The 27,844-nt window shown below is 36.2% G+C and overlaps 1 protein-coding gene across 1 annotated transcript; it reads right to left on the reverse strand.

Annotated features, from left to right (window-relative positions):
* Window positions 1-850: 850 nt before the first annotated feature.
* TFAM (transcription factor A, mitochondrial) lies at window positions 851-16,252 on the reverse strand. Its single transcript, XM_004681078.2, has 7 exons — window positions 16,028-16,252; window positions 15,368-15,486; window positions 13,539-13,609; window positions 12,971-13,120; window positions 9,044-9,139; window positions 3,945-4,001; window positions 851-1,609 (listed from the first exon to the last, which is right to left on the reverse strand). The coding sequence occupies exons 1-7, from the start codon at window positions 16,126-16,128 to the stop codon at window positions 1,463-1,465; spliced, it is 741 nt and encodes a 246-aa protein (XP_004681135.1). The 5' UTR covers window positions 16,129-16,252; the 3' UTR covers window positions 851-1,462.
* Window positions 16,253-27,844: the final 11,592 nt, after the last annotated feature.

A 27,844-nucleotide genomic window follows, 5' to 3' on the forward strand; every position in this document is an offset into this window, starting at 1 on the left:
TGAGCTGGTGAAAGATAAATCTTTTGCTCAATAAGGTAGAGTGGATTTTGAAACTCTTTTCCTGATTCCCTTAGAGGATAAACAAATGGTATAGAGTGGGAAGGTTTTAACATGTGCTAACTAGAAAACTCTTAAGGTACACTTTATCAAGCTATGGCAAACAATTTAAAGATTCTCATTTTACTCTATATGGATCTTTTTTACAATACTACAAACATAATTAGAAACTGAAGATTATTTTCCTTGTTCACACTACTAGGCAACAATGAGTATGGCTTCTTTCTTTAGTAATATGACCCCTTTCTTTTAAGATAATGGTGACACAGTTCTAAAACAAGAAACTCTGAAAAAACCCATACATTAATACACTGAACACTGACCTCATTACATTCTACCATAGATCATGAAATAGAAGAATGAGTATAGCTGTGTTCTAATAAAACTTTCATTTATGAAAATTAACTTTGTGTTAATATTCCTGTATCTTGAAATATCTTTAACCATTTAAAATTAAAAAACAATTGTTAGCTCACAGTCATGAAAAATAGGCAGTAGGCTATTACTACTACTAATAGATTTTTGCATATTAGAGAAAAATGTTAAAAAATTATAGATTCCAAGTCAAGAGATTTGGAGACTTGACTTTTCGATCTCTCATTCTAAAACTTAAACCAGATAAATTCCATACTTTCTGTATAAATATGCTCACATGAGAGTAATTCAAAACTCAAACCCCTACTTAATAAAGAAACACACCAAAGAAATTGAAAAATGAACATTTCACCTTAAAACATAATTTGGAAATATTTAAAATTTTATTCTATGCAATATAAAACAATATGCATAGATTTGGTACATAATTTCTTAATATTTTATGGGAAAAAATGACAATGAGGAAAAGCTTTATAAATCTCTCCATAAAAAGCTGCAACTGAAATCAGCAATTCCTTTGCATATACTAGTATCATCTCTGATACTGCATGAATTATACCTAGGAATTGGAATTTACCTAGATGGGTTCTGGGGACTCTTTAAAAATTGTACAATTATATCACAGAACACTACAATTTGGGAACTTTAGAACAGGAAATTCCTGCCTCCATAATATAAGGAAACAAGAATATTCTTTCCGCAGTCACCAAGTATAAAAAAAATTCACAGTCTAATTTGCCTGTATCAAAGGTAAAATGATTCACTATTATATTTCATGAATTATTTCAACCTTCAGTAGTTCCTAACACAAAATGATTTTGCATGAACTTTTATCAGGGTTTTCCAAAGCAAGATGCTAATACAAAAAGTATTTAACTCTCAGAAGTCCATGGCCTGAAGAAAAAGGAATTAAATATAAATGTTCACCAACTTTATCCTTTCTAATTTTACAACAGCTTCCAGTATTGAGACGTAATTGGTTTCTTGTGTCTATCCTTTATGAACATGACTCAATCTTCAATCTTCTATCTTAAAACTCATCAATGACAATTTTTGATGGGGACTTTGATTTGCGACGTAGGAGATCATTTCTTCCAGCTTCAAGCATCTGTTCTTCCCAAGATTTCATTTCACTGTTGTAACGAATTTTATCATCTTCAGCAAGTTGAATATATATCTAAGAAAAAGTGTAATTGTTAACTGTAAAATGTTTTTTTGATTTTTTTAAAGGTCTCTTAAAAAAAAAAGATTACTGGCCCTCCCTGGTGGCGCAGCGGGTTAAAGCACTGCACTGAGAAGCTAAAGCCACTTCCGCATGAGTTCGATTCCCGCCTGCCCCAGAGGTGACCACATGGTGTGGCAGACCTCTCCTGACCCGCCCGCTGCTCCCCTCAGCAGTGTACTTCGTCGATCTGCCTGTTCTGCTCCCCAATCTGTCTCTGGTGAAGCCTCTCACCGCCCCGAGCCTCTGGCCTGTACCCCAGTTCTGTATGCATAAATAAATAAATCTTTAAAAAAAAAAAAAGATTACTTTTTATTTATATTTAGTTATGTATATAGGCACAGGGGAGTAGGTCGGAGGTGCAGGGGGTGGGGAATAAGGGAAGGAGGATGAGATAGATGATTCACCAGAGACAGAGTGGGAACCAGAACAGGTGGATCTACTGAATTACACAGCTTCCACTGCTGTGGGGAGCAGCAAGTAAGACAGGAACAGTCTGCTACGTCATGTGGGTTAGCTCTCAGGCCAGGGACTGAACTCATGCCAGAGTGGCTGGTGATAGCTTGATAGCACTGAGATTTTAACCTCTATGCCACCAGGGAGGCCCAGTAAAGTGATTTCTTTAGAGGAATCTTTGTAATTTACTTCTGAGACACAACCATAATATAATCTAGAATTTACCTTACTATATTCTACATGTACAAAGGAGGGTGGGAGAAAGAATACTATACAAAGAAATAAGTTAGGTAAGAAAAAATAGAAGATATATATTTTGTAAATAATAATGAAATTACACCTAAAGCCATAAGAATATAGAAGAAAACATTTACAAAAGACTCCATGACATATACTTCATAAATATCTTTGAGGGCTTGTCTCCAGAAGCAAAGATAACAAAGGACAATATAAATGGCTCAGGTTGGATCAAACTAAAAAGCTTCTGTACAGTAAAAGAGACAGTAACCAAAATGAAGAGACACCTTACTGAATGGGTGAAAGTAACTGCACACCATCCCCTGATAAGGGATTGATATCAAATTTACAAAGAGCTCACACAACTTAACAAAAATAAACAACCCAATCAAAAAATGGGCAGAAGAGGGCTCTCCCTGGCAGTATGAAGCTACAGCAGCCAGTGCAGCATGAGTTCAATCCCCAGCCAGGGAGGTGAATAGACTTCTCTCGACCTGTTCGCTGCTCCCCTCAGCAATGCCCTTCACCAATCTGCCTGTTCTGCTCCCCACTCTGTCTCTGGTGAATCCTCTCACTCCCTGCACCTCTGACCTGTATCCCAGTTCTGTATGCATAAATAAATCTTTAAAAAAAAAAGAGGGGGGCAGAAGATTTTAATAGGTTTAATAGGCACTTATCCAAAGAAGAAATACAAACAGCCAACAGGCATATGAAAAAATGCAAAATATCACTTAGTGTCAGGGAATACAAATCAAAACAAGATACCACCTCACACCTTTAAGAGTGGCCCTTACTTAAAAAAAAAAAAAAAAACAGAAACAAATGCTGGAAAGGATGTGTAAAAAAACATCTTTTACACTGCTCACTGCTGGTAGGAATATAAACTGGTCACTGTGGAAAGCAGTGTGGAGGTTCCTCAAAAGCAGTAAAAATGGATGTACCATACAAACACTCCTACCAAAGGACATAAAAACACAAATCTGAAAGGAAACCCACACTCCTGTGCTTATTGCAGCACTACTGATAAAAGGAAAAGATAAATATTGGATGGTTTCACTTATAAGTGGAATATAGAGAAACCAAACAAAGGATCAGAAAAAACACAACAACTTGTGTCAGAGCTGACCACAGATCTGAGGCATCCAGCAGGGAAGGGGGAAGAGGTACAAATGGCAACTGGGGTGGGGAGTGGGGTCTGGGGAGGAAGGAACAAGAGAGTATGGTGATGGATCACAGGGGCGATGTTGGTAGGAACCATACCTGAGGGGAGAAATCTAATACTGTCCAAAAACTAACAGCATAAGAAAAAAAGTACTTCATCTAAAAATAACAAAAAAATGAAACTGTTATAATTCCAGGGCTTTGGGTGTGGGAATGGTGATTGTAGCTGGACTATCATGAGTGATGTCACTTAAATACCAATTTTATTTGCTGTCAAAAACTACCAAAAGAAAAAAAACAAAGTTGCTTCTAAGAATATGAAAATAATTTGAAAATACTTTAACTGTGTTATTAAGTAATTAAGGTTGTTCCCACATGAATTAAATAAGCCTTATCCCAGATTTCTACCTTGACATGAGACTAAAATGATACTTACTTGCTTTTGAGAACTAGAAAGATTTTTCCAGTTTTCATTTATTGTCTTCAGTTTTATCTGTAAAACAACATATGGATATGTGACATAGGAAGTTCTGTAATTAAAAGAATTATCTTTTTTATTATTCACTCAACAATAAATAAAGCCTTGTTCTTAAAATACTACTTTCTAAATATAAATTATTAAACTGCTATATTGTACAATAATGAATGGCATTATGCTACTCAGCTTTTTATTGATATTATATTAGTTTCAGGTGTACAACATAACTAGGTATTTGAATTTATTGCAAAACAATCATCATAACAAATCTAATTAAAAATCCATGAACATCCACAGTTATAAATTCTTGTGATAAGAACATTTAAGACCTCCATTTTGAGCAACTATCAAATATATAACACAGTGCTAATTATAGTTACCATGCTATATATTACAACCTCAGAATTCACTTTATTTTTTTAACTGTTCGTTTATACCTTATGCTCACTTTCATACATTTCACCACTTCCTCATACCCCCCAACCCCACATCTGAGTTTGGCTGCTAATTGTTTTTTAGAATCCACATATAAATGAAATCATGTGTAGTTGTCCTTCTAACTTATATCTCTTAGTATAGTGCCCTCAAGGTCCATCCACACTGTCACAAAAGGCAAGAGTCCCTTCTTTGTGGTCAAATAATATTCTACTACAATGTGTGGTGTATGATGTGCCATTAACAACAGGCTATAGATATGACTGTGGTCCCTTTATATAACCTAGATACACAACAGATTATACCATTTGGGTTGTACTGTATAAATACTTCCTGCGATATTCATATGATGAAGTCACCTATGAACCTATTTCTCAGGACATAAACTTATTATCAAGTAAAACATTATTTGTCTTATTAGATTTTCTTTGTTCACTCACTCATCAATGGATACTTAAGATTGCTTCCATGTCTTAGCCACTGTAAATAGTAGTGTAATTAATGCTGAGTGTGTATATGCACAAAGTAAAGTCACTATTTTAATTTTCTTTGGATAAGTACTCAGCAATGGAATTACTAGATCAAATAAAACTTGTTTTTAATATTTTGAGAACTCTCCACACTGTTTCCATAGTAGGCTACAGTAATTTTCCTTCCCACCACTAGTGCATAAGGGTAACTTTCTCTGCAGCCTTGCCAACACTTATCATTTCCTGATTTCTGATAAATAGCCATTCTCACAGGTACAAGGCGATATCTCATTATGGTTTTGATTTTTATTTCCCTGGTAATTAGTGTTATCAGCACTCTTTCATGTATTGTGGCTTACTCTGCAGGACCTCAAGTGCATCTGTCCACCCTGGCTAATGCTGTGCATGGGTGAGCACACTCCCCAATAAGGCCAACAAACAAGCCAGCAGAACACAGTGCACTCTGTCCTGCAAATAGCTGCAGCCCACTATTTTGTATCAAGCAGAAACTACAGGAAGCCCCTAGGTCAGGTACTAACATGCACCCCCAACCCCCTGCATTGGGCACATTTCCTGTTTTTCCCTGCACCTACAGACCCTATATATAGCCATGGGCAGTCCTAATAAACAGACTTTGGACTTCAGACCCCAGGTTCCTGCTTCAGTTTCTTTTGAGTCTCCTATGTTTGGGCGGCTAGCGGTGGGCGCACCCCTCAGTGGGTCTGCACCAATGTATGTTAGCCATCTGTATGTCTTCTTTGTAAAAATGTTTATTCTGGGTTTTTGCCCATTTTTAAATTTGATTGTATTTTCTGCTATTGAGTTATATGTGTTCTTTATATATTTGGGGTATTACTATCATCAGATACATGATTTGTAAATATCTTCTCTCATTCCACAAGTTGCCTTTATTTCTTGTTGATGGTTTCCTTCGCTATGCAGATTTATCTTTTTGAAATATTCAAATATAATCTACATTCTCTTACATATTAGCTTAAAAGATTTAGTGTTTTTATTCTTGATGTAGCTTTTATTCTAAAATCTGTGAGAGAGTTTAGATATAGTGATAGGAATAATATACCAGTACTTATTTCTACTTAGCTTAACTTTACTATGTGATTTGGGAAAAATCAGATTACTGCCCTTAGACTTGGCTATTCACTTATAAAACTCAAGAGATGCAGAGAAACCACAGTTAAAGGAGAGACAGAGAGAAAAAATAGTTGGAAGGGAAATGAGGAGCAGAGATGGAGACAGAGGGGTGGGGAAGCGGACTACATAATGGAGAAATAAATGATCTAAAAGTATCTCTTTAAAGCTAGGAAGTGATAAATGATGGTTTTAACAAGCAGGGTGAACATTAACTAAATTTTATTTTTGTAAGGTAGTAGATGTATCTGAGACTATATAGCCACGACATTTTAGACATTTTAAATTCACTCTAATAAATATATCTAACATATGCAGAGACAAATTACTAAATATTTACTCTGACTCTTAGCTTTGGAAAGAATTATTTTAATACTCTCAATTTTTTCAAATCTTTTTAATTATTCATAAAGGTTTATATTCACTGAATTAAAAAAATAATTTGTGAACCTACTGTATCTTTCACTTAAGCAAATAATCCCTTAAAAAAAAAAAAAAGCAAAGGGATGGGAAGCCCACGGGGATTACAACTGAGATGGAAAAAGGCACAGTATGATGTAAAAATAAACTAATAAACGATATATTTTTTTTAAAAAGTGGTGTATAGATGATTAATTTTCTGCCCTCCTAAAATTCCACTAAATAAGGCCCTCTATCACATGAGAACTTATTTAAAAAGCACTTGAACTCAGAAAAGGACCTTCGTGAGGAGATAGTTAAAATGGTGCCCTGATTTTTTACTTCCCAGGTTCCAAAACTGTGAACAATAAATATATTTTTGTTGTTTTTATAATTAAAAACAAAACAAAAAATGTTAAGGGGTGAACCCACATGCATAGACAACAGAAGAAAGTATTACCATTACAAAATTTTAGAAGCCAAAATACAAATGGAGAAATGGTTACTGACTTACCTAATCCAAGAAAGCTAATTCCCAAGCTTACAGTGGGAAAATCCAAAAAAGTAAACTGATTTACAATAGAGAATTCCCAAGTAGCTCAGGAATTGGCAACAAAAGACAGGTATAAAATAAAGGTGAATGTCAGGCAAAAACAGGGAAACTGATTGAAAGTCTACTTAAAAAGAGGTTAAATCCCCACCATGAGCATATTCTAGGACATTAGTCATCTGAAAGGGTAAAAGAGTTAACTTTGTGGACACCTGGTGAGGTTGGGAACAAGACACCATGCTGAAAACAGAGCAATTAAGCCAAAGTATATACAGTATTCCATAGAAAAAGGGTAAGAAAAACAATACAAAAAAAGAAGAGGAGGAGAAGGGTAGGAGAGAAAAAAGAAACCAAATTACTTTCAAAGAACCAAAAATCAAAAAAGTTTTAAAGAAGCAATATTTTTAATATTTTGAAAATATATGATTTCCAGCTCTAGAAGTCTATGCCCAAACTACCAAACAAAATGTAGGAATAAAAATATTTTTGGACCCACAAGAACTCAAAATTTTAATCTCACAGGTACCCTTACAAAGGAGCATACTGTGACAGTTTCAGTAAACCAAAGCAGACAAGGTTGATTAAGACCCCCAGAAGTTAGCTGTGCATTGTGGCTATAAGGCAACAATCAAACTGGAGTATTTAAAAGATTCCAGACTAAAACTGGTAAAATATGTCTACATATAAATGCACTAAAAGCTGGGGAATACTGAAGAGTTTTTATAGTACATATAAAACCAAGCAAACAAAACCAACAAAACATAATCAACTTGAGAGAAAATATTTGTAGGACAGGAAAAATAATCATAACAAATGGCATCATTCAGCTATGAATAGGATTTACATATCCATAATGTAAAAACTCATTAGTGACCTAGCCAAAATTATGAGAACTATCTTGGGAGGTAGGGGAATGGAAACATGAGCAGTAGAATAAGACTTAAATGTTACATTAACTGGTGGGACGTAATGCCTAACATATCGGCAGTAGTTAAAGTTGAAAAAGAATATAAAGATGTTATTTACAAAGATGGAAATAAATATTTACAAGAATCAGCTACAATGACATATTTTTGCTTCTGCAGTAAGGAATATAAAAGCACAGAAAAACTAGCATTCATAACATGTTTAATTTTGATTCTTTAAATTATGAGGCTGTAAATAAAAACCACTACTTTTAAATGAATGAAAATTATATAGTTGCTAATTTTAATTTCCAAGGAGAGCCCAGTAATTAAACATCCTATGTGATTCTAAGGTGCAAGCAGTAGGGAACTTGTATCAAAAGTTAGTGATGGAGCAAATTCCAACTTAAAAAAAAAAAGCAAGGCGTGCATTTTAGTAATGTAGAGTCAACAGAAATTGAATTAAAATCCAAAAGAAAGTGAAACTAAGTAGTCAGGAAAGACTGCATCATAGATACACCATATTTTATCATATGTTAAAGGGAATGTATGATATGAACTATAAGTCCAAATAACCTAAAGGCAGAATGGCAAAAGCTTTCATGTCAGGTGGACAAGAGTGAGAGGCCTGAAAAGACTTTCATCATGACATTTTTAAAAGAAAAAAATACAATTGCTAATTTGGAGTTCCTTAAAAGGGAATAAAGGAAAGACTAGCCATAACAGTAGTAACAAACTGTTTTTTTGACAGTCATATGATGTGTATATGTACATTCCCACAGTCATAACCAGAACTTCTTAAGAGGATTTAACATGAAGCATAAATTATACTCAAATCCCAGTACAAAATATTATATTGTTACTTTATATATACTATTATACAAAATATTGACACTACTCTTTCTTTCCCAGTGATCATGAAACAAAAAGTACTGTTGGGTTAAGAAAAATCCCTAGAATTTTAATGCATAGTTCTGAAAATACATATTCAAATTAATTATATGTGGTAAGGAAGAATTTTTCTCTAAAAAAAAGTATATAATGCTTATTTGTAGTAATTTACAATTTTTCTTTTCTATCTGACATATGACACCCCAAAATCTAAGTATCTTAAAAATTGAATATGGGGGAAAAATGCATTCTTTTTACCTGTGCTGAGCCATCTTTAGCTTCTTGGAATCTTTCAGCTATATAAATGTTGTAAGCTGAGCGAGGTCTTTTTGGTTTTCCAAGCAGTGTTAATTCCTGAGTAATAAAAATGGAAGATTTAGATATAATTTGAACATTCATGAGACTTATTTTACCTACAGAAAATTATTTACTACTATGCACTACAAAATGTTCCTTAAACATTTCAATTCTCATATAGTCTATAAGTATTCCCTGAAGTTCAGAATTTTCTGATAGCACTTTTTGTAATCATAATAAATTTGAGTTATTTTTCATGTAAAAATAGTTCCTTTACATATTATTTTCATAAACTGTATAACTGAGCACATATATTTACAAAATATTTTTTTTAAACAAAATCATCTGTTTCTTCCCCTACAGGGTACGACCACGTCATCTTTGGTCAAATTACCACATGCATACACAAGTCAGGAACACTGACTTGTTATTATAAGGAGGCCCTCACAGTATTATGAGATTTATCTTCAAGGCTGTGACAAGATTCCCATAGTAAATATCAAGAAAAATCTTCTGCTTTGGGCAGAGGGAGAGCAAAGGAACACTGTGAAGTACCAAAGTGAGTATCTGTTAAATCATCTTTCATTTCTTGCTCTGCACATTTCTTGACCTTGAAACTTCAATAGATGTGGTAAATAGATGTGGTAGATTTTATTTTTTACTAGGTATCAAAGGGAGGAGGAAAAGAAAAGTTGGAAAAGAATACAAATTTCTCTTGCAATCTACATCAGTTTCTGAGTTCAGAAGATGAGGATATTGCATTATCCTAACCTACTTAGTTTCTGAATTTGAACAATGAGCAGTACTTACCTGGTTTTAAAGGCAATTTGTTACGACCAGTAACAAACCTAACTTACTTTCCTCTGTCAGTAAAAGTAGAACTCCCCTAATTTACATCTAGAAATCACTTCTTCCTGGACCTCTCAGGCATGAAACTATAGTGTATTGGGGGAAATGTTGCAATTTTACTTATTGCCGCTTTTGTTTCAAAGGCTACTGTTAGGGGGCATCCCTAGTGGCACAGGGTTAAAATCTAAGCCCTATCAAGCTATCACCAGCCACTGCATGGAACAGTCACTGTTCCATTCCCGGTGAGGGAGGTGATCCACATGGTGCAGCAAACCTCTCCAGTCTAGCCCACTGCTCCCCTCAGCAGTATAATTCAGTAGATCCACCTGCTGTGTTCCCCACTCTATCTCTGGTGAATCCTCACCAACCCCCAGCCTGTGAATCCTCTCACTGTCCTCCCCCACATCTGTGGCCTGTACCTGAGTTCTTATATGCATAAGTAAATAAAATAAATCTTGAACAAAAAAGAGCAACTGCAGGCATTTCTCTACTATGTATTTCACTTGCAACTTCCTGGTTCCCAGACTCTTCATCTAATCTCAAACTAGTTGGTAGTAGGAATCTGTAATAAGAAGAAAAATTCCAACAGGGAATGAGAATTGAAGTGTGAGGGGAAAATACACTCAGATTTCAGGTTTCTGATTGTACCTTTAAGGAACTTGGACATCATTACTCCTTCCTGATAGTAATAAATGATATAGACTGAAAAATCAACATTTTTTGGATCCTTGAGAAAGAGAAGGACACAAGGCAAACAAATGCCCCTAACTCTGGAAAAACAAGGTTGATAAATACAAGGAGTCTAGCCTTACCTGAGCAGAAACCACTGAAATGCCAGGGTAAGAAACCTGAACTGTAATTAATGAATTGCTGGTGGCCCAGTGTGGACAAGTCTAACAGTTTAAAAACTCGGCCCTCCCTGGTGGCGCAGCGGGTTAAAGCACAGCACTAAGAAGCTAAAGCCGCTTCCGCATGAGTTCTATTCCCGCCTGCCCCGGAGGTGACCACATGGTGTGGCAGACCTCTCGTGACCTGCCCGCTGCTCCCCTCAGCAGTGTACTTCATCCATCTGCCTCTTCTGCTCCCCACTCTGTCTCTGGTGAAGCCTCTTGCCGCCCCTGAGCCTCTGGCCTGTACCCCAGTTCTGTATTCTGTATGCACAAATAAATAAATCTTTAAAAAAAAAAAAAAAAAAACTCCAGTGTGGGTGATCTGGGGATGGAAGAGCCCAATTACAGGTGGAGCCCTCACAATATTGTGAATTTAACTCCAAGATTATAACCAGATTCCCATAGTAAATATCAAGAAAAATCTCCTCTGCTTTGAACAGGAGAGCAAAAGGAACATTTTGAAGTGCCACAGTGCTAGATACCCCCAAGAGAAACTAGTTAACTAGTAGCCTGAGAGTGTTTACTAACCAACACCAGCCCACTTTAGCTATCTAGCCCCCATTAAGGAGGAAAAAGGGGTGAAACATTTGAGAAACTGACACTTGTGAAGCTGACAGTCTTTGAGTATAGGCCCCGGAAGCTGACAGTCTTGAGTATAGGCCCAGGAAAAGTCCAGGGCCTAGTCACAGGGCTACAGATTACTTCCCCAGCTTCCACACCTCACCACCAGTGACTAAGGCCTATTTACAGTTCTGTAGCCAGGAAATCATATCCAGCTATAATGAAAAAAATTCCAAGACAGAAATGTTGGAATTACCAGTGAGGAATTTAAAGCAACTATGACTGACATGCTGAGAGATCTGAACAGATGTATAATTTAAGCAGTGTTGGAAATCTGAAGGGGGCCTGTGGGGAGCAATCTAGAAATCAAAACCAAAAGAATGCCTCTTTTTTGATAAGCTTATTAGCTGACCAGACACAGCTGAGGAAAGGATCTCTGCGCTAAAGATTACATTAATACAATCTTCAAAAACTCAAACGCTAAAAGAACAAAAGCTGAAAGAAAATGAAAAACAAGTCAAACAATATTCAAAGGCTGTGGGACAACTAGAATAGATGTAACAAACACATAATGGGAATACCAGAAAAGAGACAAAAAAAAAAAAAGAATAGCAGATATGTAAAAGCTAACTTATTATCAGTCCAGTCCTCATTTCTGATTTCCACTCTAAGAACTGAACGGGTATGCAATTAGGAGGAAGAGCAAAAGAAGGAGAGTACACTTTAGTTTTAGGTTAGTATTTACCCTTCTAAATATAATATATGATCCTTATATCTAGAGACTGTTTTTCTCAACTAGATACCTTTTCTGATTTCCTTTTACTAATTGTAGTCTTAGATACCATCATTATTTGAAAATGGGTGAGTCTAATCCTATTGCTAATCAGGGAGTGCTAATCAGGAAGAGACATTTGGATATCTGGGCATCCCGCAAATTTTCAGGAAATTGTTTTAACTCTGATGACCATTTTCTATAGTATATACATAGGCCAGCTAGTTAAATACTTCACACCCAATTCTAACCTACTGAAAAATGTAAAGTAACCTAGAACTTTCAAACAATGAGAAATAGTTTGATTGATATTTTAAGCTGAGAACTTCACATTTTTAAGCGATGTGGGATTTTTAATGAGGAAAACCAAGATTCCAACCTAAAGTAACTTCTTGTTTAATCAGATACAAGAGGCACTTCTCCCTCATTTGTTAATGACCTCAAGTGTATTCAGCAATGTTCAGAATCAAATTCCCCATTACCTCTAGAACAATTCAAATCAGTAAGCTCTTCTGAACAAGGTCCAACAGCAGAGTCTTGCCACCCCTCGTTTAGCTGTTCCAGAACTGTTTCTACATCTTTTCCATGCTAATCCTAATGTTGTCTTTTAAATTCAAATTTTACAAAAGTAACAAGAACTTCCAAGACTCAACAGCAAATAATTCTGGTGGCAGAAGACAGTAAGTTTATTTTTTCCCTAACTGGAGTATACGTTATGACTTTCTACATTATGCCCACAGTAAGAGAAAACTATTTTGTTACATACATAAATTTCAGTTTCTTGCTGAAGGAAAAGAATATTTCAATAATACTCACTCTCTTTTTTAGTAATGCTTTCTTTTTTAAACGTTTTTGCAAGATTTCTTTTTCCAAAGATACCATCTGACTTGGAGTTAGCTGTTTTTGAATTCTGTTTATCTCTTCTTTGTAGGCCTCCCAATCTGCCCTGTAAGCATTTTCATATATCTATAAATAAAAAAGCCCAAATAATAAGTCATTAAAGTAGCAATGTCCATGTGAATTAAACATAGTATGCCTGTCAAAGAAAGACAATGACATGATTTCAGACACAAACTGAACCACTAATTGGAAAGTGTGCTTTGGGATCAGGTTCACAGGGATTAAAAACATGTATTTTTCATATACAAGTAACCAAGGAGAGAGTGCAGCAACTAGCTCTCAATTTCAATTTGTTGCCAACACTTCATCATCTCTCCCCATACATCTATTTACATTTTCATCATATATGTGGATTAGAAGTTTAAAGGTTCTTTGTAGGTCATAGATGTTTAAAAAAGATGTGGGTCATCTACCCTCTTAAAGGATATAACAACTGTTAATTGCAGGATAACCACTCGGCAATGTTGAAAACCTATATGCATACTTTTTTCTTTTCTTCAGGAAGTTCCCTCCATAGCTGAGCGATTTTTTTAATTAGATCTGAATTTTTCGCATCTGTGGATTGGAAAAAGATAGAAGAAAGGTCAAAATTTTGTGTCTGGAAGGTTACTTTCTAAAGAATTCCAAGAAAGCATAAACATTAGCTCTAATATTAAGTTTTATTATAGACAACCTGTATCCCACATACAATTCAATTAGTTAGCTTTTCTTTTTTTAAGATTTATTTATTTATGCATACAGAACTGAGGTACAAACCAGAGGCGCAAGGGAGGTGAGAGGATTCACAAGAGATAGAGGTGGAAGCAGAACAGGCAGATCAATGAATTACACTGCTGAGGGGAGCAGAGGGCAGGTCAGGAGAGGTCTGCCACACCATGTGGGTCACCTCCAGGGCAGGAGACTGAACTCACACTGAAGTGTCTGCCAGCTTGCAGTGCTGCATCCTAACCCATTGTGCCACCAGGGAGGGCCCTAGTTAGCATTTCTTTAACCACTTAACTATGATTAAAAAATTTATCTAGATTATTAAAATCTATTATCTAACAATTAAGGAAAATATCACATACCACCAAACCAATCCACAGAGATTACTGGTTTAAGCAAATAGGTAAGCAATTTTTTTTTATATATATATATTTTTTTAAAGATTTATTTATTTATTCATACAGAACTGGGGTACAGGCTAGAGATGCGGAGGGTGAGAGGATTCACCAGGGACAGAGTGGGGAGCAGAACAGGCAGATCGACGAAGTACACTGCTGAGGGGAGCCGTGGGCGGGCCAGGAGAGGTCTGCCACGCCATGTGGTCACCTCTGGGGCAGGCAGGGATCGAACTCATGCGGAAGTGGCTTTAGCTTCTTAGTGCAGTGCTTTAACCCGCTGCGCCACCAGGGAGGGCCAATTTTTTTAATTGTTTATTTAATATTCAACAAATTTGCATTTTTTTCAAATCAGGTCATTACTCATAAAACCTTACTAAACACCAAAATAGTCTTATATTTCAGTTACAAAAATAACATTAACAAACAAAACTGTCATAAAGTAATTCACTATTCCCAATTTTCTTCCTTATCTTAACTGAAATAAGAGTATAAATGAAGAGTTGTTAGTTTCAACTCTTACATTTTAAAAATATATACTTAAACCAATTTTCTTAAGCCAATTCTCTGTAATGTGAGAATGATTACAGTTCCTCTGGTTTTCACAAGTGCCCTGTAGTGAAAAGTATCTAGAAGTCATAAACAAAGGTTAGCTATTATTTATTTAGCTATTATCTTTATTTACACTCTAATCCCAAGAAAGCCCCCATCATCTTTGTAGGGAGGCACCAAACCTCCTACCTGGAAATTTCAGAAACTCAAGATAAGAATAGATTTTTTTTTTCAGCATAAAGAGCTCTTAATATTAATATTAGTAATATTAGGTTTACATTTTACTCTACACTTCTACATAAATTATTTCAGTATCACTTCATTACTTCATTAGCAATTCCCTAAAACAAAAGGAGCTAAGCAAAGAGAGACAAAAGAATTCATCAATTACTATCTAGGAAACGCAAATAAGACTCAAAATTCAGCCTTTTAATCTTCTCTGGATGCTTGCCACACTACACACTATTGTAAAGGTATCTTTGATTAGTTCTCAACTGAAGCATTTCTACTTGGCAGAAAATGTTATACCTCCTCTTATTTGGAGACACTGAATAGAATGTTGTTCTGCGTCACTTTGGCAGTGCAAATCAAATTAGCATTGCAACTACTTAGTAGCCTCTTTACTATATCAGAGAAAAGTACAAGCCCAAAAACTTCTTACCTGGGTTCTGAGCTTTAAATATGGGTAGCTGTTCTTTGGAAAACCGAACATAGGAAGTCATAGGTTTCTTTGGATAACCATTCATTGTGGATGAAAACCATCGCGGTATATACCCAAAGCTACATGTAAATAAAAATAACCAATGTCAAGTATTTATCTGTCAACATAACAATCCCACATTAGATAAACTATATATATACCGAAACCTTCGACAAGACAGCTAGTGACTTTTAAAAATCCTGACCTAACCAAACAGAAGAGAATCCCACACTTGTCTCAAAGCCCTTAGGCTCCTAAGAAAGGCAAAGCGTGGAGGAAAGCATCTATACTCCAAATCCTGGGCCCCGCCTCCTAAACGCTTAAATAGATGGTGGCGGGAGACTCTAGGCGCCACTCCAGAGGACGTTCAAAGGGTGTTCCGGGCTAGGTAGTGGGGACTGTAAGGGGAAGGTAAAGAGTGCCCGGCAGTAAGCCACTGTGAACTCAGAAGTAAAGCCTGCTCTCAAAATTCGTCAAATCTTTTGGCAAGGTCAAGGTCTGAATCAAGGACCAAAGTGGCCCTAACCTCCTAAGAAGGGCAGAAAGTGGAGGAAAGTACCTTATTCCAGCCCGGGAGACCAGAACCATGCCTCCTCCAGAGGCGCAAGCGCGTTGTCTTACCTGAGCGGAAAGCGTAGTCGATTTCCACAGCCCGCACAGAGGTCCGCTCCGCACTTTCCCAGGCCACTCAGCACGCCCCACATGCCCCGGAGGAGGGCCATTGCAGCCGCAGACAAGGTAGTGACTGGGCCCCAGTCTCCTAGAGCTTCCTAAACACAGGAGAACAACCCCAACAATGACAACGTGAACCCAAGTGCAAGCCTAGTGAATTTGTTATCATACCCGCCACTCGCGCAGCACTATGGGAAGTTGGTTAACTTCCGGCTGGTAAATAGGGGGCGGGGCAAGGCAGAATTTGCGCAGACGCCGTACTGGCTCCTCGGTGGGCGGGACTGCGTCGCATGCGGAGGGTCCGGCCTCCGAGGGGCGCTGCTGTGCCGCCTCTGCCCCGGCCCCCCTCCACAGTTGGTTTCGCTGCCGGGCGCGGAAGCTGATGGAGGTATGGCTGCAGGCTACCCCTGACCCAGCATTGGCCGGCGCTGCCTGTGACGGCCGGAAGGGCTTGTACGTAACAGACGCTTTACTGCGGGGACTCTGTATCGCTGTGCTGCCTGCATTGCTCGGTCAAGTTGGCGGGTGATGCGCGCGCACCAGAATCCGTCCCTTCTAGCTGAGATTGTAGTGTAAGGGTCCAAAAATGCTCCCGGGGAGGGATTTAGGGGTGGGGCGTGTTAAAACCTAAAAATGCATTTTCTGCGGTACTGCACCACAGATCCTGATTCAGTTTGTATGTTGAGGGCCCCTTAATCAGCGTTTTTAACAACTTCCTCAAGGTTTAGCAAGATCTAATGCCCGTTACTGTTGGGTCGCATGTAAAGCAATACCCTTCTAAACCATTGCTGCACTCATGCAACAATTGGTGATATTGTCCACAAGCCTGAGAGCAACACTGCTTAATTTGTGGAGTGTAGGCTTTGGCTATGAATTGTATGGAGATCCCATTTCTAATCCCAGCATTAAGGTCTTGATCCAGAAATGTCAAATACCTTTGTATCAATTCCTCCACTGCAGATAAGCATATTGGACTGTATCAAGAGTGTTCCCAAACCAAAATACTGGGAACATATGACAAGAACACCGTATGAGACTGATGTGCTGAAGAATATTATTCTGTATAAGCAACAGCATGAAATATATTCGGAAGATGTAAAGATAACCAGGTTTTTACATTCTACTTACTAAAAACATGCTTCCTCCTGACACAGCCTTTCCCCTATTATGCCTCAGTTGGTAAGTTTGTTAGGAAATTTACCAGTGTGGTATTGAGCTAAGGGTACCTTCTTTTCTGTAGCTTTGTAACATTAGCTTTTTTTTTAGGTGCTACAAAAGATTAATCTCACTTTTTTAAGTGGCAAACAATTAGGTCTGCTTCAAACCTTCCATCTAGTCATGGGAGAAATCATTTTTTTTAAAAAAATCAGAACATACTATACAAGGTCCCAACCACAAAGAACACAGCATTAGATTCTCCTTCCCATTTCCTGTACAATATCTAGCTGCAAAGGCAAAAAAAAAAAAATTACAATAGGTACTAAGATAGAAGTAAGAGATACATTTTAGTCCATTGTTTTCAATTTTTGTAGACTATTGTGTTTCAAATCTTTGATAAAAAGTTAAACTGTTGGCTATTTAAACAATATTAAAGTGTCATTTTATAGCCTGCTGTAGAGTTCCTATATCACCTGTATAGTTTTCTGCCAGTATTTAAAACATACATTACAGTGATAACTTTATTCCAGGCAGTATTTACAAAGCAAATGTATGCCTACTTTAAGTTCTTTGAATCAAAAGGCATATGGTTTCATGAATACTTACCACTTCTTTTCCAGTTTTTCCTTTTCTTTTGTGTTCATCAACTACTGTGACTTCAACTATCTATTACATAATCATGATTTTTACATTTTTATTGACTCTAGATTTCTTCCTTTAATCCCATATCCAACCACTCTCTTCTGTATATCTTTACCACAGATGCTTCACTTTTCTCTGAACAAAATTTTCTTTGCACTATCCTGAATTATTTTTCTTGGCGAAGGGAACAAGTATCCCATCTGAATCATCTAAGTTGGCAACTTGATTAATCATTTTACAGTCTTCCCCTTTAACCAACTGGTGATAAATATTGCTGATTCTACCTAATTAGCCCATCTAGTAAGTATTCAATCCTCTCTAGTCCCCTGGTTGCTTTTACTTAGGCCAGCAGTGTGTTAGTCAGCTCTCAAAAAAATTCTTTATTTGTAAAGTAAGTGTAAATGTTTGTCACTGTGCTTGTCAAGTTTTGTGGTATAAATGCACCCACCATTGCTGGTTTCAAACTATCACTTTGAGGTCACTAAAGTGGGGACAAAATACACATAAATGGCTCTTGCTAATAACAGCCAGTTCCTGTGACTGAATCAGGCTCTGCCATCTTTTCCCAAACTCTTAGTTTTCCTATTTCCAGTCTTACTTTCCCCAAAACTATATTGTCATCAGGATAATCTAAAAGGCAAATCCCATTCATTCATATGCTTAGTATGTACTGAGCACCAGGCAAGTAATTATCATATTTCTATACTTGAAACCTTTACTGCTCCTTATTATTCACAAAAATTGAGCTTAATTTCTCATACAGAGCATACAAATTCTCCATGAACTGGCCTGTTTCTTCTATAGTTTTATCCCTTTGCATGAAATAATATACTATGTAAGTCCCAGATTTAATAACTACATCAGCAGATCATATCACTTCATGTAAACTTAACATTGCTGGGGGCATCTCCAATGGAGCAAGGGGTTAAGTCTCAGCACTATGAAGCTATCCGTAGCCAGTACAGAACAAGTTTGATCCCAGACAGGGAGCTGCTCCACATGGTGCAGCACACCTCTCCTGTCTCTCCCACTGCTCTCCTCAGCAGGTGTTTCAGTAAATCTGCCTCTTTTGCTCCATACTCTATCTATGGTGAATCCTCTCACCACTCAGCCCCCTGTTCCCACACTCTGACCTACCCCTCCACTCTTGTATGAATAAATTTTTTAAAAATCTAAATAAAATAAACTTACCATACCAAAACTATGCAAATTACTAGATAAGAAAACAAGCTTAGAAATTAGACCTAGAAGTAGAACCAAATCCTGCTCTGGTTACTTACTAGCAATGTCACTTTGACATAGACAATCTCTCTGAGCCAGTTTTCCTCTCTAGGAAATGAGAACAATGGTTGATTCTTAAGATTAAGTTAAGATTAAGTTAAGATTAATATATGGAAAGTTCTTAGACTCCCTGGCACACATACTAAGAGTTCAATAAATGGTGGGTATAATTATCTGTTATTCATAATAATTATTATTAGTTTCAAAATGATTGTAGGCATAGATTGTCCCCAAAGTCAGATTTGTATCACAGCCCTGTTACTGTCATTTCCTCTCCCTATTAAATAAAATACATATTAAATATCAGCATTATTCCTCTGCCCCATTGAACTTTTAGCATTTCTCACTTAGTGATATTAGAGTATAAATCACAGTTGATAATGAAAATTAAAACACATTCTTAGGTTGGGATCACACTTTAATGTTTTTATTTTTATATAAAAGAACAGTGATATAATTTTGAAAATAAGAGTCACAAAGTGAAGAAGTAGACAGAGAATAAATCATCATGACCATGGTTCTCAAACTACAGATGAGAAACATTAATTCTGAAAGCCAAAGTCACAAGGTTACAATGGTTAGCAAGTCATACAGCTGAACACCTGGTTTCAATCCATTGTCTTAATGCTTTTCCCATTATATCAGACTATCCTTCTGACTCTGTCAACAGATTCTATCATTACAGCCCAAAATATGTTCCTTGTAACTACTATGTTAGCTTATACTGTTTACTTATTTTGTATGTAAAACTTTTAATTTTTTACATTTTCCCCTCAATAGATAAGTTATTGAGGACAAGACTATGTTGTATGCTACTTTTAATACCCTGTACACTGAGCATAGAACATTGAGCATGAATGGAAGGAGGGGTAGAGAGGTAAATGTGAAAGAAGTAGTGTATGCACAAATTATTTATATACAAATTTAGCCCTATGATAATAGCAACTGTCAGAAATGTTGTTTACCAATAGAAGGGACAATAAAGTGTAGAGATGGAAGCCATGTAAAAATCAGGAATAAACATATAAAAGAAATGACTGTGGTTCACTAATACTTGCACATTGATGAAGCTGATAGCACAAATAACCACAGCAGAATAATTTCCTTCTGATTAGCTAGGTCAGACACATGGTAATAGATACCACTCAGAAAAATATTCCTAAAGGAAAAAATCTTGCTTTTGTAATTGTCTTGGTTCAATAATTAAGCTTCAATAGAAACAATCAATTAATAGGGTTAGCACCAGGCATAGATGTTGATTCTGAACTCATAAGTAAACTGTATATCTGGAAATAAGATTATAATATAAATACCATTTATAAGAACACCATTATACTGTAAATACCATTTATGAGACTACCATTTATAAGAACTTTTCAGCAATTAAATAGTATTATAAGAGGCATTAGAATTGGCACAGAAAGGCTGACACTTTTCTTCTCCCAAAGAAGTTTGATTGGGTTAACAAAGTAAAATACATTTTTCTTCTCCCAAAGAAGCTTGATGGAATAACAAAGTAAACAAGCAAAATTTCACATACTATAACATTTCAGGGCAACAATATAAGAAAATATTTATAATCTGAATATCTTCTAACATCTGTCCTCTAAATCAAGATTTTGATAGTTCTCTACACTTATATAATTTTTTTCCTTCAAAACATATTCACTCATTCAGGGTCTATTATCACCTCATCAGGGTTTTCTTTCAAATCAGTATACAAAAAAATTGAAGGCAGCAAGTTAGGAAGATCTACTGCATGTTAACAGTTCCCAGATATCCAAATTAGTTTATAAAATTATTTCTCAATTAGAACAAAGTCTGCATGCAGCTTTAATTAAGAGCATATCAGAGTTATTTTTAACCATCACTGTAGCAGCATTATGGAAAATAAATATAGCTTTTCTATTTTAAAGTTGATTCTATGAGTCAGCAGGAGGTAGGACAAGCAAAAAGGACAGCTATAATTTTATGCAAAGTTATAAAACCCAAAGTTATATTGCTAGGTATTCCAGAAAGCCGATTTAAGAAGAAATCCAAAATGATTATATTGACGAAATATTATTAATAAACAGGCTAACCTACAGTGTTTACCCTCACATTACTATAAAATAGCTGGTCACTAAACATAATTTATTGCTCAACTGTGTGTCAAGTATTTTATAAATACTATTTCCAATCCTTTCCTAAATCATACAAGGTAAAAGTATTTCTATTATATAGACAAGAAAATTGGTATATACACAAATGAAGTTTTTATCTTACTTGTTGCATCTTATTAAAAACTTCCACGTCAGAATCCAGTTTGTAGCTTTCAAATTATATTCAACTCTATGCAAGTAAGCACAATATAGGAAAAGCAGTCACAAAGTTTTAGTAGTTTTTCTTTAAACACTAATTCACATTCTGTTTTAGCCCCATAAAAATTCCTTCTTGACTCTTGAGTCGATTGTTAATCAAACATCAAAGACCCTTTATTTGCTTATTCATTCAATCATTCAAAAACTGTCTTGAATTAAATATACGTATGGATGGATCTGTTCACATTAAAAATACAGTAAATAATACAGAGTTCGGTTTAATGATAATTACACCTCAGTATTGTGAGGGTGAGTGATGGTACTTCTCATTTTGTATAGATCTGTATTGTTCCACACTTTTTTCAAAAACTACTATAGTAATAATCATCTTTGTAATAACTTTTGACTTGGTTCCTAGCAGAAGACAGTACTGTATTAGATACTGCAATATGTTCTAAAAATACAAAGATGATTTAGAGAAGGGGAAGATGGGGATGGGAGTGGGGAGAGGAAGAAATCTCTCTTAGAAGCAACAGGACACCATAAACAAAAAATATGGAAGGATAGAGGAGAGAGTAGAAAATGGGAACTGGTATAAAAAGCTCCAGGACCAAAAAAAAAAAAAAAAAAAAAAAAAACTAGTAACAAGAAGATAAAAACAGAATCTAACATTGCACTAGAGCTAACTTTCAAAATATAAAGGAAAAAGGACAAAAAAACAAGCTTCAAATGCACCCAGAAAACAAATAGTAATATCGCAATACTTATCAATCAATAAATAATTTCCCTAAATGTCCATGATCTGAGCTCACTAATCAAAAGTCACAAAGTGACTGCTTGGATCAAAAACAAAGCCCAACTTTCTGTTGTATCCATGAAACCCACTTATGTTTCAGAAAAATTTACAGTCAAAAAGGTTCCAAAACGATCCTACAAATAGTGTAAAGCATATAATGCTATAAAAGCTGGTAAATTCATATATATGAGATAGTCCTTTAACAAACATTTCCACGTTCCTTGAATCATGACTTGATGTTCTTTTCTACCATGAACTCAACAAAAAGAAAACAAATAGCGCAGGCCCTCCCTGGTGGCTCAGCGGGTTAAAGCACAGCACTGAGAAGCTAAAGCCACTTCCGCATGAGTTCGATTCCTGCCTGCCCCGGAGGAGTCCACATGGCGAGGCAGACCTCTTCTGACCCGCCTACTGCTCCCCTCAGCAGTGTACTTCGTCGAACTGCCTGTTCTGCTCCCCACTCTGTCTCTGGTGAAGCCTCTCGCTGCCCCTGCACCTCTGGCCTGTACCCCAGTTCTATATGCATAAATAAATAAATCTTTAAAAAAAAAAAAAAAGAAAAATAGCTCAGTCAAAAATAGGAAGAGCTACTAAATAGACACTTTAGACACTTTTCCAAACATGATATTCAGATAACCAACAGGCACATGAAAATATACTCATTTTCACTATCAGGGAATTGCAAATTAAACCACCATGATACCAACTTAACCTATTTCATTAAGTCCAGAAATAAGTATTGGCAAGAATGTGGACAAGCAGAGATTGGTGGAAATGTAGGCTTAGTTCACCCCTTTGGAAAACAATGGTTTCTCAAAATATTAAAAAATGGTCTCATCTAATCCATCAATTCCACTCCTAGGTACCTACTTAAGTGTGACAAAAGCACTAATTTGAAGGGATATATGGATTCTTGTGTTCATTGAAGAACTATTTACAGTAGCCAAGTTTTAGAAGCCACCTAAGTGCACAAGGATAGAGTGAACTGGAGAATACACATTTATAATTGGAGTATTTAGTCCTTTTTATAACAGAATTACTGATATTGTTGGGTTCTACCTGCTGTTTTCCTGATTTTTAATGGAATACCACTAAGCCATTAAAAAGGTGAAATACTGCCACTTGCATGATATGAATGGATCTGAAGGGATTATGCTAAGCAAAGTAAGTCAGAAGAACAAATTATAGATAAATCACACATCTGTGGTATATAAAAAGGCAGAGGAACATACAAACATTAGAACAAAACAAAAACTTGAAATCTGACAGCAAAACTGAGCCTACCAAAAATGAAAGGGGCAGGGTATATATTATAAGGGGAAGGTGACTCAATGAAGCCCAGTGGAACATTTTTGGTGCTTTAATGGTGGGCATGTATGTCTACATTTGCAGACATAGGAACCTGCATACCTGAATATATAGCTTCTTTTTTTTTTTTAAAGATTTACTTATTTATCCATACAGAACTGGAGTGCAGGCCAGAGGTACAGGGGCACAAAGAGGCTTCATCAGAGACAGACAGGAGAGCAGAACAGGCAGATCAACGAAGTACACTGCTGAGGGGAGCAGTGGGCGGGTCAGGAGAGGTCTGCCTCGCCATGTGGTCACCTCTGGGGGCGGGGATCGAACTCATGCGGAAGTGGCTTTAGCTTCTCAGTGCTGTGCTTTAACCTGCTGCGCCACCGGGGAGGGCCAATATATAGCTTTTTTTAAACCAAATTACCTCTATTGACATAATTTTTTAAAATGCTAAAATAATTTCTTCAATCAGAAAGTAAATGATCTTATATGGAAATATGAAACTGCAAGACATGGTAAAGGGCACTTATCAGTAAAAAAGCAAATATGGAGGTAAGTTTATTGGCAATGACAAGATAATACTACTTTCTTGTTGAGTTTAGCATAAACACACACACACACACACAAAATGGCAAGATCAGAAAAGGTCATGCAGCTATTCCTCCTTTTGGAACATTTGGTCTCCAGATGTTCTCCCTTGCCATGTTGTGAGTTCACACCACACCAAAAAGTCATTAGTAAGTGTTCCATTAGACCATACTACTCCAGATATGAACATCTGAGTGAAGAAACCTACAATTGATTTTAACCACTAACAATTATTCACCCTGTCTGAGGAATATGTACTGTGAATAGATAAGCCACTCCTACAGTGTCCCAACTGTTAGATTCTTGATCTTACAGAATCCAGCATTGTAAAATGGTTGAGCCTTCCTACCACTTAGTTCTGGTGGCTTAACATTCCACAGTAGATAACCAAAACAAAAACCTATCAAATTTGTGCTACATTGTCTACGCCTAGTAACAGGCCTAATTTGGCTGCAAAACTCAAAATTTTAAACATTGACTATACTGGACCGTTAGCATTTAAATTTAGTACCAAAAAAAAAACCCAGACATAATAGTTTCATGACCAAAAGTCTTTCAATCTAAGAGAAAATTTAATTTTCCCAATCTTTACATCTTAAAAATGACAAAATTGATATTGCAGTGCAGAGATCCTGATAAACATCAATGATTAAATGAGTACAAAGATAAATAGATCATTGAGGTAAAGTAAATGAAAAAATACTTGTGGTATTGTTTTTATCATAAAGTGTTATTTTTGAATATTAACTTTTTGTAATTTATATTCAATTCATTCAGTAAATATTTAATAATATATGTCAGTTTCTGAGCCAGGCACTGGGGTCAAATAATAAGACAGAAACACATTTTAAAAAACTTATTAATCCACATTTTCAAAAATTTATTAATCCAGCAGAAAGACGGAGGCAGACAACTAACTAACCGTGCACAATAGATTATTATCAGTGTCACAACAGGAGAAGTACAGAGAATTATAGGAACAAGTAGAGATATTGGGGACAGGAAAGGTTTGCTTTAAGAAGTAGGTGAAACCGGCCCTCCCTGGTGGCGCAGCAGGTTAAAGCACTGCACTGAGAAGCTAAAGCCACTTCCGCATGAGTTCGATTCCCGCCTGCCCCGGAGGTGACCACATGGCGCGGCAGACCTCTCCTGACCCACCCGCTGCTCCCCTCAGCAGTGTACTTCGTCGATCTGCCTGATCTGCTACCCACTCTGTCTGTGGTGAAGCCTCTCACCACCCCTGAGTTCTCTGGCCTGTACCCCAATTCTGTATGTACAAATAAATAAATTTAAAGAAGTAGGTGAAACCTTCAGGATTAACAACTATCAATAAAAAAAAAACAGATTGTATATAAAGAGCTCAATGAGCTTAAAAAAAAAAAAACTCTAAGGAAAGCTTTTGAAACAGAATAGACCAAATAGAGGATCCAAATAATGACTTTGAAGCTAATAATACACAAGGGACCCAGATAGAAAAAAAGCTGGAAATAAAAGAGGGGAAAGAAGGAAGCAGCAATTGAATAACTATTTGACTCTATTGGGAAAGACAAGATAAGAATAATGATATCTCAGAAGAAGAGAGATAAGGGGTACAGAGATTATGCACAAAGGAAAACTCTCCAAACTTGGGGGAAGAAACTAAACATGTAAGTTCATAAAGCTAAGAGTCCTGGTTATCTAAATGCAATGAGATCTAGATCAAGACACATAGTAATGGAAATAATCAAGAGTTTAAGATAAAGAACATTGAAAGTAGTGAGGGGGAAAAGAGGAGAAAGCAGGTATTTATAAAGGTAATCCCATCAGGTTTTCACCTCTCGTCAGCAGGTAAATTGAATGTAAAGAGCTCAGTGAAATTTAAAACAACAATAAAAAAACCTAAAGAAAAAGTGTTTGCAACAGAATAGACCAAGTAGAAGATCTATAGCAGAGAATGGTCTGACATATTCAAAGCAGTCAAAGATAAAAACTGCCAGGTAAGACTACTACATCCTGTAGTAGATATGAGGGAGAAATAAAGGCCTTCAAAGATAAACAGATGCTGAAGGAGTTTACAAACACTAGCTTTCCTTTATAAGAAATGCCGAAAGAGTATATCTAAATCAAAAATTGCACAAGAAATTGAACAAGGACATAGAGTCAGAAAACTAAAGATAAAATAGCAGTACCAAGTACACATAAATGAATAATCACCCTTAACTGGACTAAGTTCACCAATCAATAAACCCAGAATGGAGGATCAGAAAGCAAAATCTAACTTTCTGTTTCCTGAAGACTGATCTAAGGCTCAAATAAACCAGGCTCAAATAAAAGGTTGCAAAGTAAAGTTATAAGCAACTATAAGTACCCTAAAAAAAAAACAGATAGTCATATCAGATAGGCTTCCCGTTTAAAAAATGCAACAAGAGACAGAAGTGGACATAAGGTGATGAGTAAGTAATATATCAGAAGACATTAACATTCATCAATATATATGCACCAAGTGAAGAAGAAACAAAATATGTAAAACAAGTATTATCAAACCTAAAAACATATATTGAAAGCAACACACTATTAGTAAGGGACTTGAACAACTTACCAACACCAATGGAAAGAAAGTTCAACCAGTCAGAAAATGAACAAGGAAATGAGTCTTAAATGAGTAGTTAGGCCAAATGTGTTTAACAGACACATATATTGCATTCTAATCCCAGAAAGCTGAGTACAAGTTTTTAATTGCACATGTATATTCTCATGGATAGTGCACATCCTGGCTCACAGTGGACCTGAAATCCTATCAAGTATCTTCTTGGACCACAATGCCATCAAACTACCACATCCACCACAAGCAGCAGGAAAAAACAGAAATATTTGGTAACTAGACAATTTGCTACTGCATGGCTACTGGATTGAGGAAATCAGAGGAGAAATTAAAAAGTACCTGGAGACAAATGAAAATGAAGATACAAATTACCAGAATCTATGGAATGCAGCAAGAGCAATTCTAAAAAGAAAGAAGATAGCAATATTGACCTACATCAAGATACAAAAATGATCTCAAACTTAAGGAGCTAGAAAAAAGAACAAAGAAAACCAAAAATCACTTGAAGGAAGTAACTGTTACTATTGTCTTTGTGTTCTGTTTGTGTATGTGTTTCACCTAATGGCTTTTCATTTTTTTAAATTACAAGTAGTAGATATACAAAGTAAAATTTTAATACTCCCAAACACAGTTCATGGAGGGGGGAAAATACTTAAAGCAAAAATGAGTTATTATATGCAGTTTACATAGACATCTGTACTTCCCCTTGTTGAGATAGCTGGGTGATACGTTTCCACCTTACATCCTTAATTCATTGACTGTGGCAGTTACAAGTCCAGAATCCAATCCAAATATGGTTTACAACGATGTCCCAAAGTATCCGAGACTTCAAAAGTTAGGATCCTAAATTTCTATACTAATCATTTCCCTTTCCTCATTCTGAGAAGGTCCTTAAGTTAGTTCTATGAGGAAGCCCCCTGACTTCAGATTTATACATTTAAAAAAAAATAACTAATGTACTCTTTGTTAGAATCAAGCAAACACATACCAAAAATGGTGATCTGACTGATCATCACATCATCACTGAAATCTTTATGATTTTTAGTTGACAATGAGACTTGTGAGTTCATTCTTCAGGAGTCTAGTTGTACAATTCAAATGTAAGCAAAGGCAAACAAGAG

Source organism: Condylura cristata, unplaced genomic scaffold (genome assembly GCF_000260355.1).
Source record: "Condylura cristata isolate star-nosed mole 26May11 unplaced genomic scaffold, ConCri1.0 scaffold00011, whole genome shotgun sequence".
Classification (NCBI taxonomy): domain Eukaryota; kingdom Metazoa; phylum Chordata; class Mammalia; order Eulipotyphla; family Talpidae; genus Condylura; species Condylura cristata.

Coding starts and splice junctions, on each gene's coding strand:
- TFAM (XM_004681078.2), bottom strand. CDS start 16,128: ATGGCCCTCCTCCGGGGCATGTGGGGCGTGCTGAGTGGCCTGGGAAAG. Junction 13,610..15,367: donor ATTTAAAGCTCAGAACCCAG/GTAAGAAGTTTT, acceptor TCCAATCCACAG/ATGCGAAAAATTCAGATCTA. Junction 9,140..12,970: donor AAGCATTACTAAAAAAGAGA/GTGAGTATTATT, acceptor TTTATTACTCAG/GAATTAACACTGCTTGGAAA.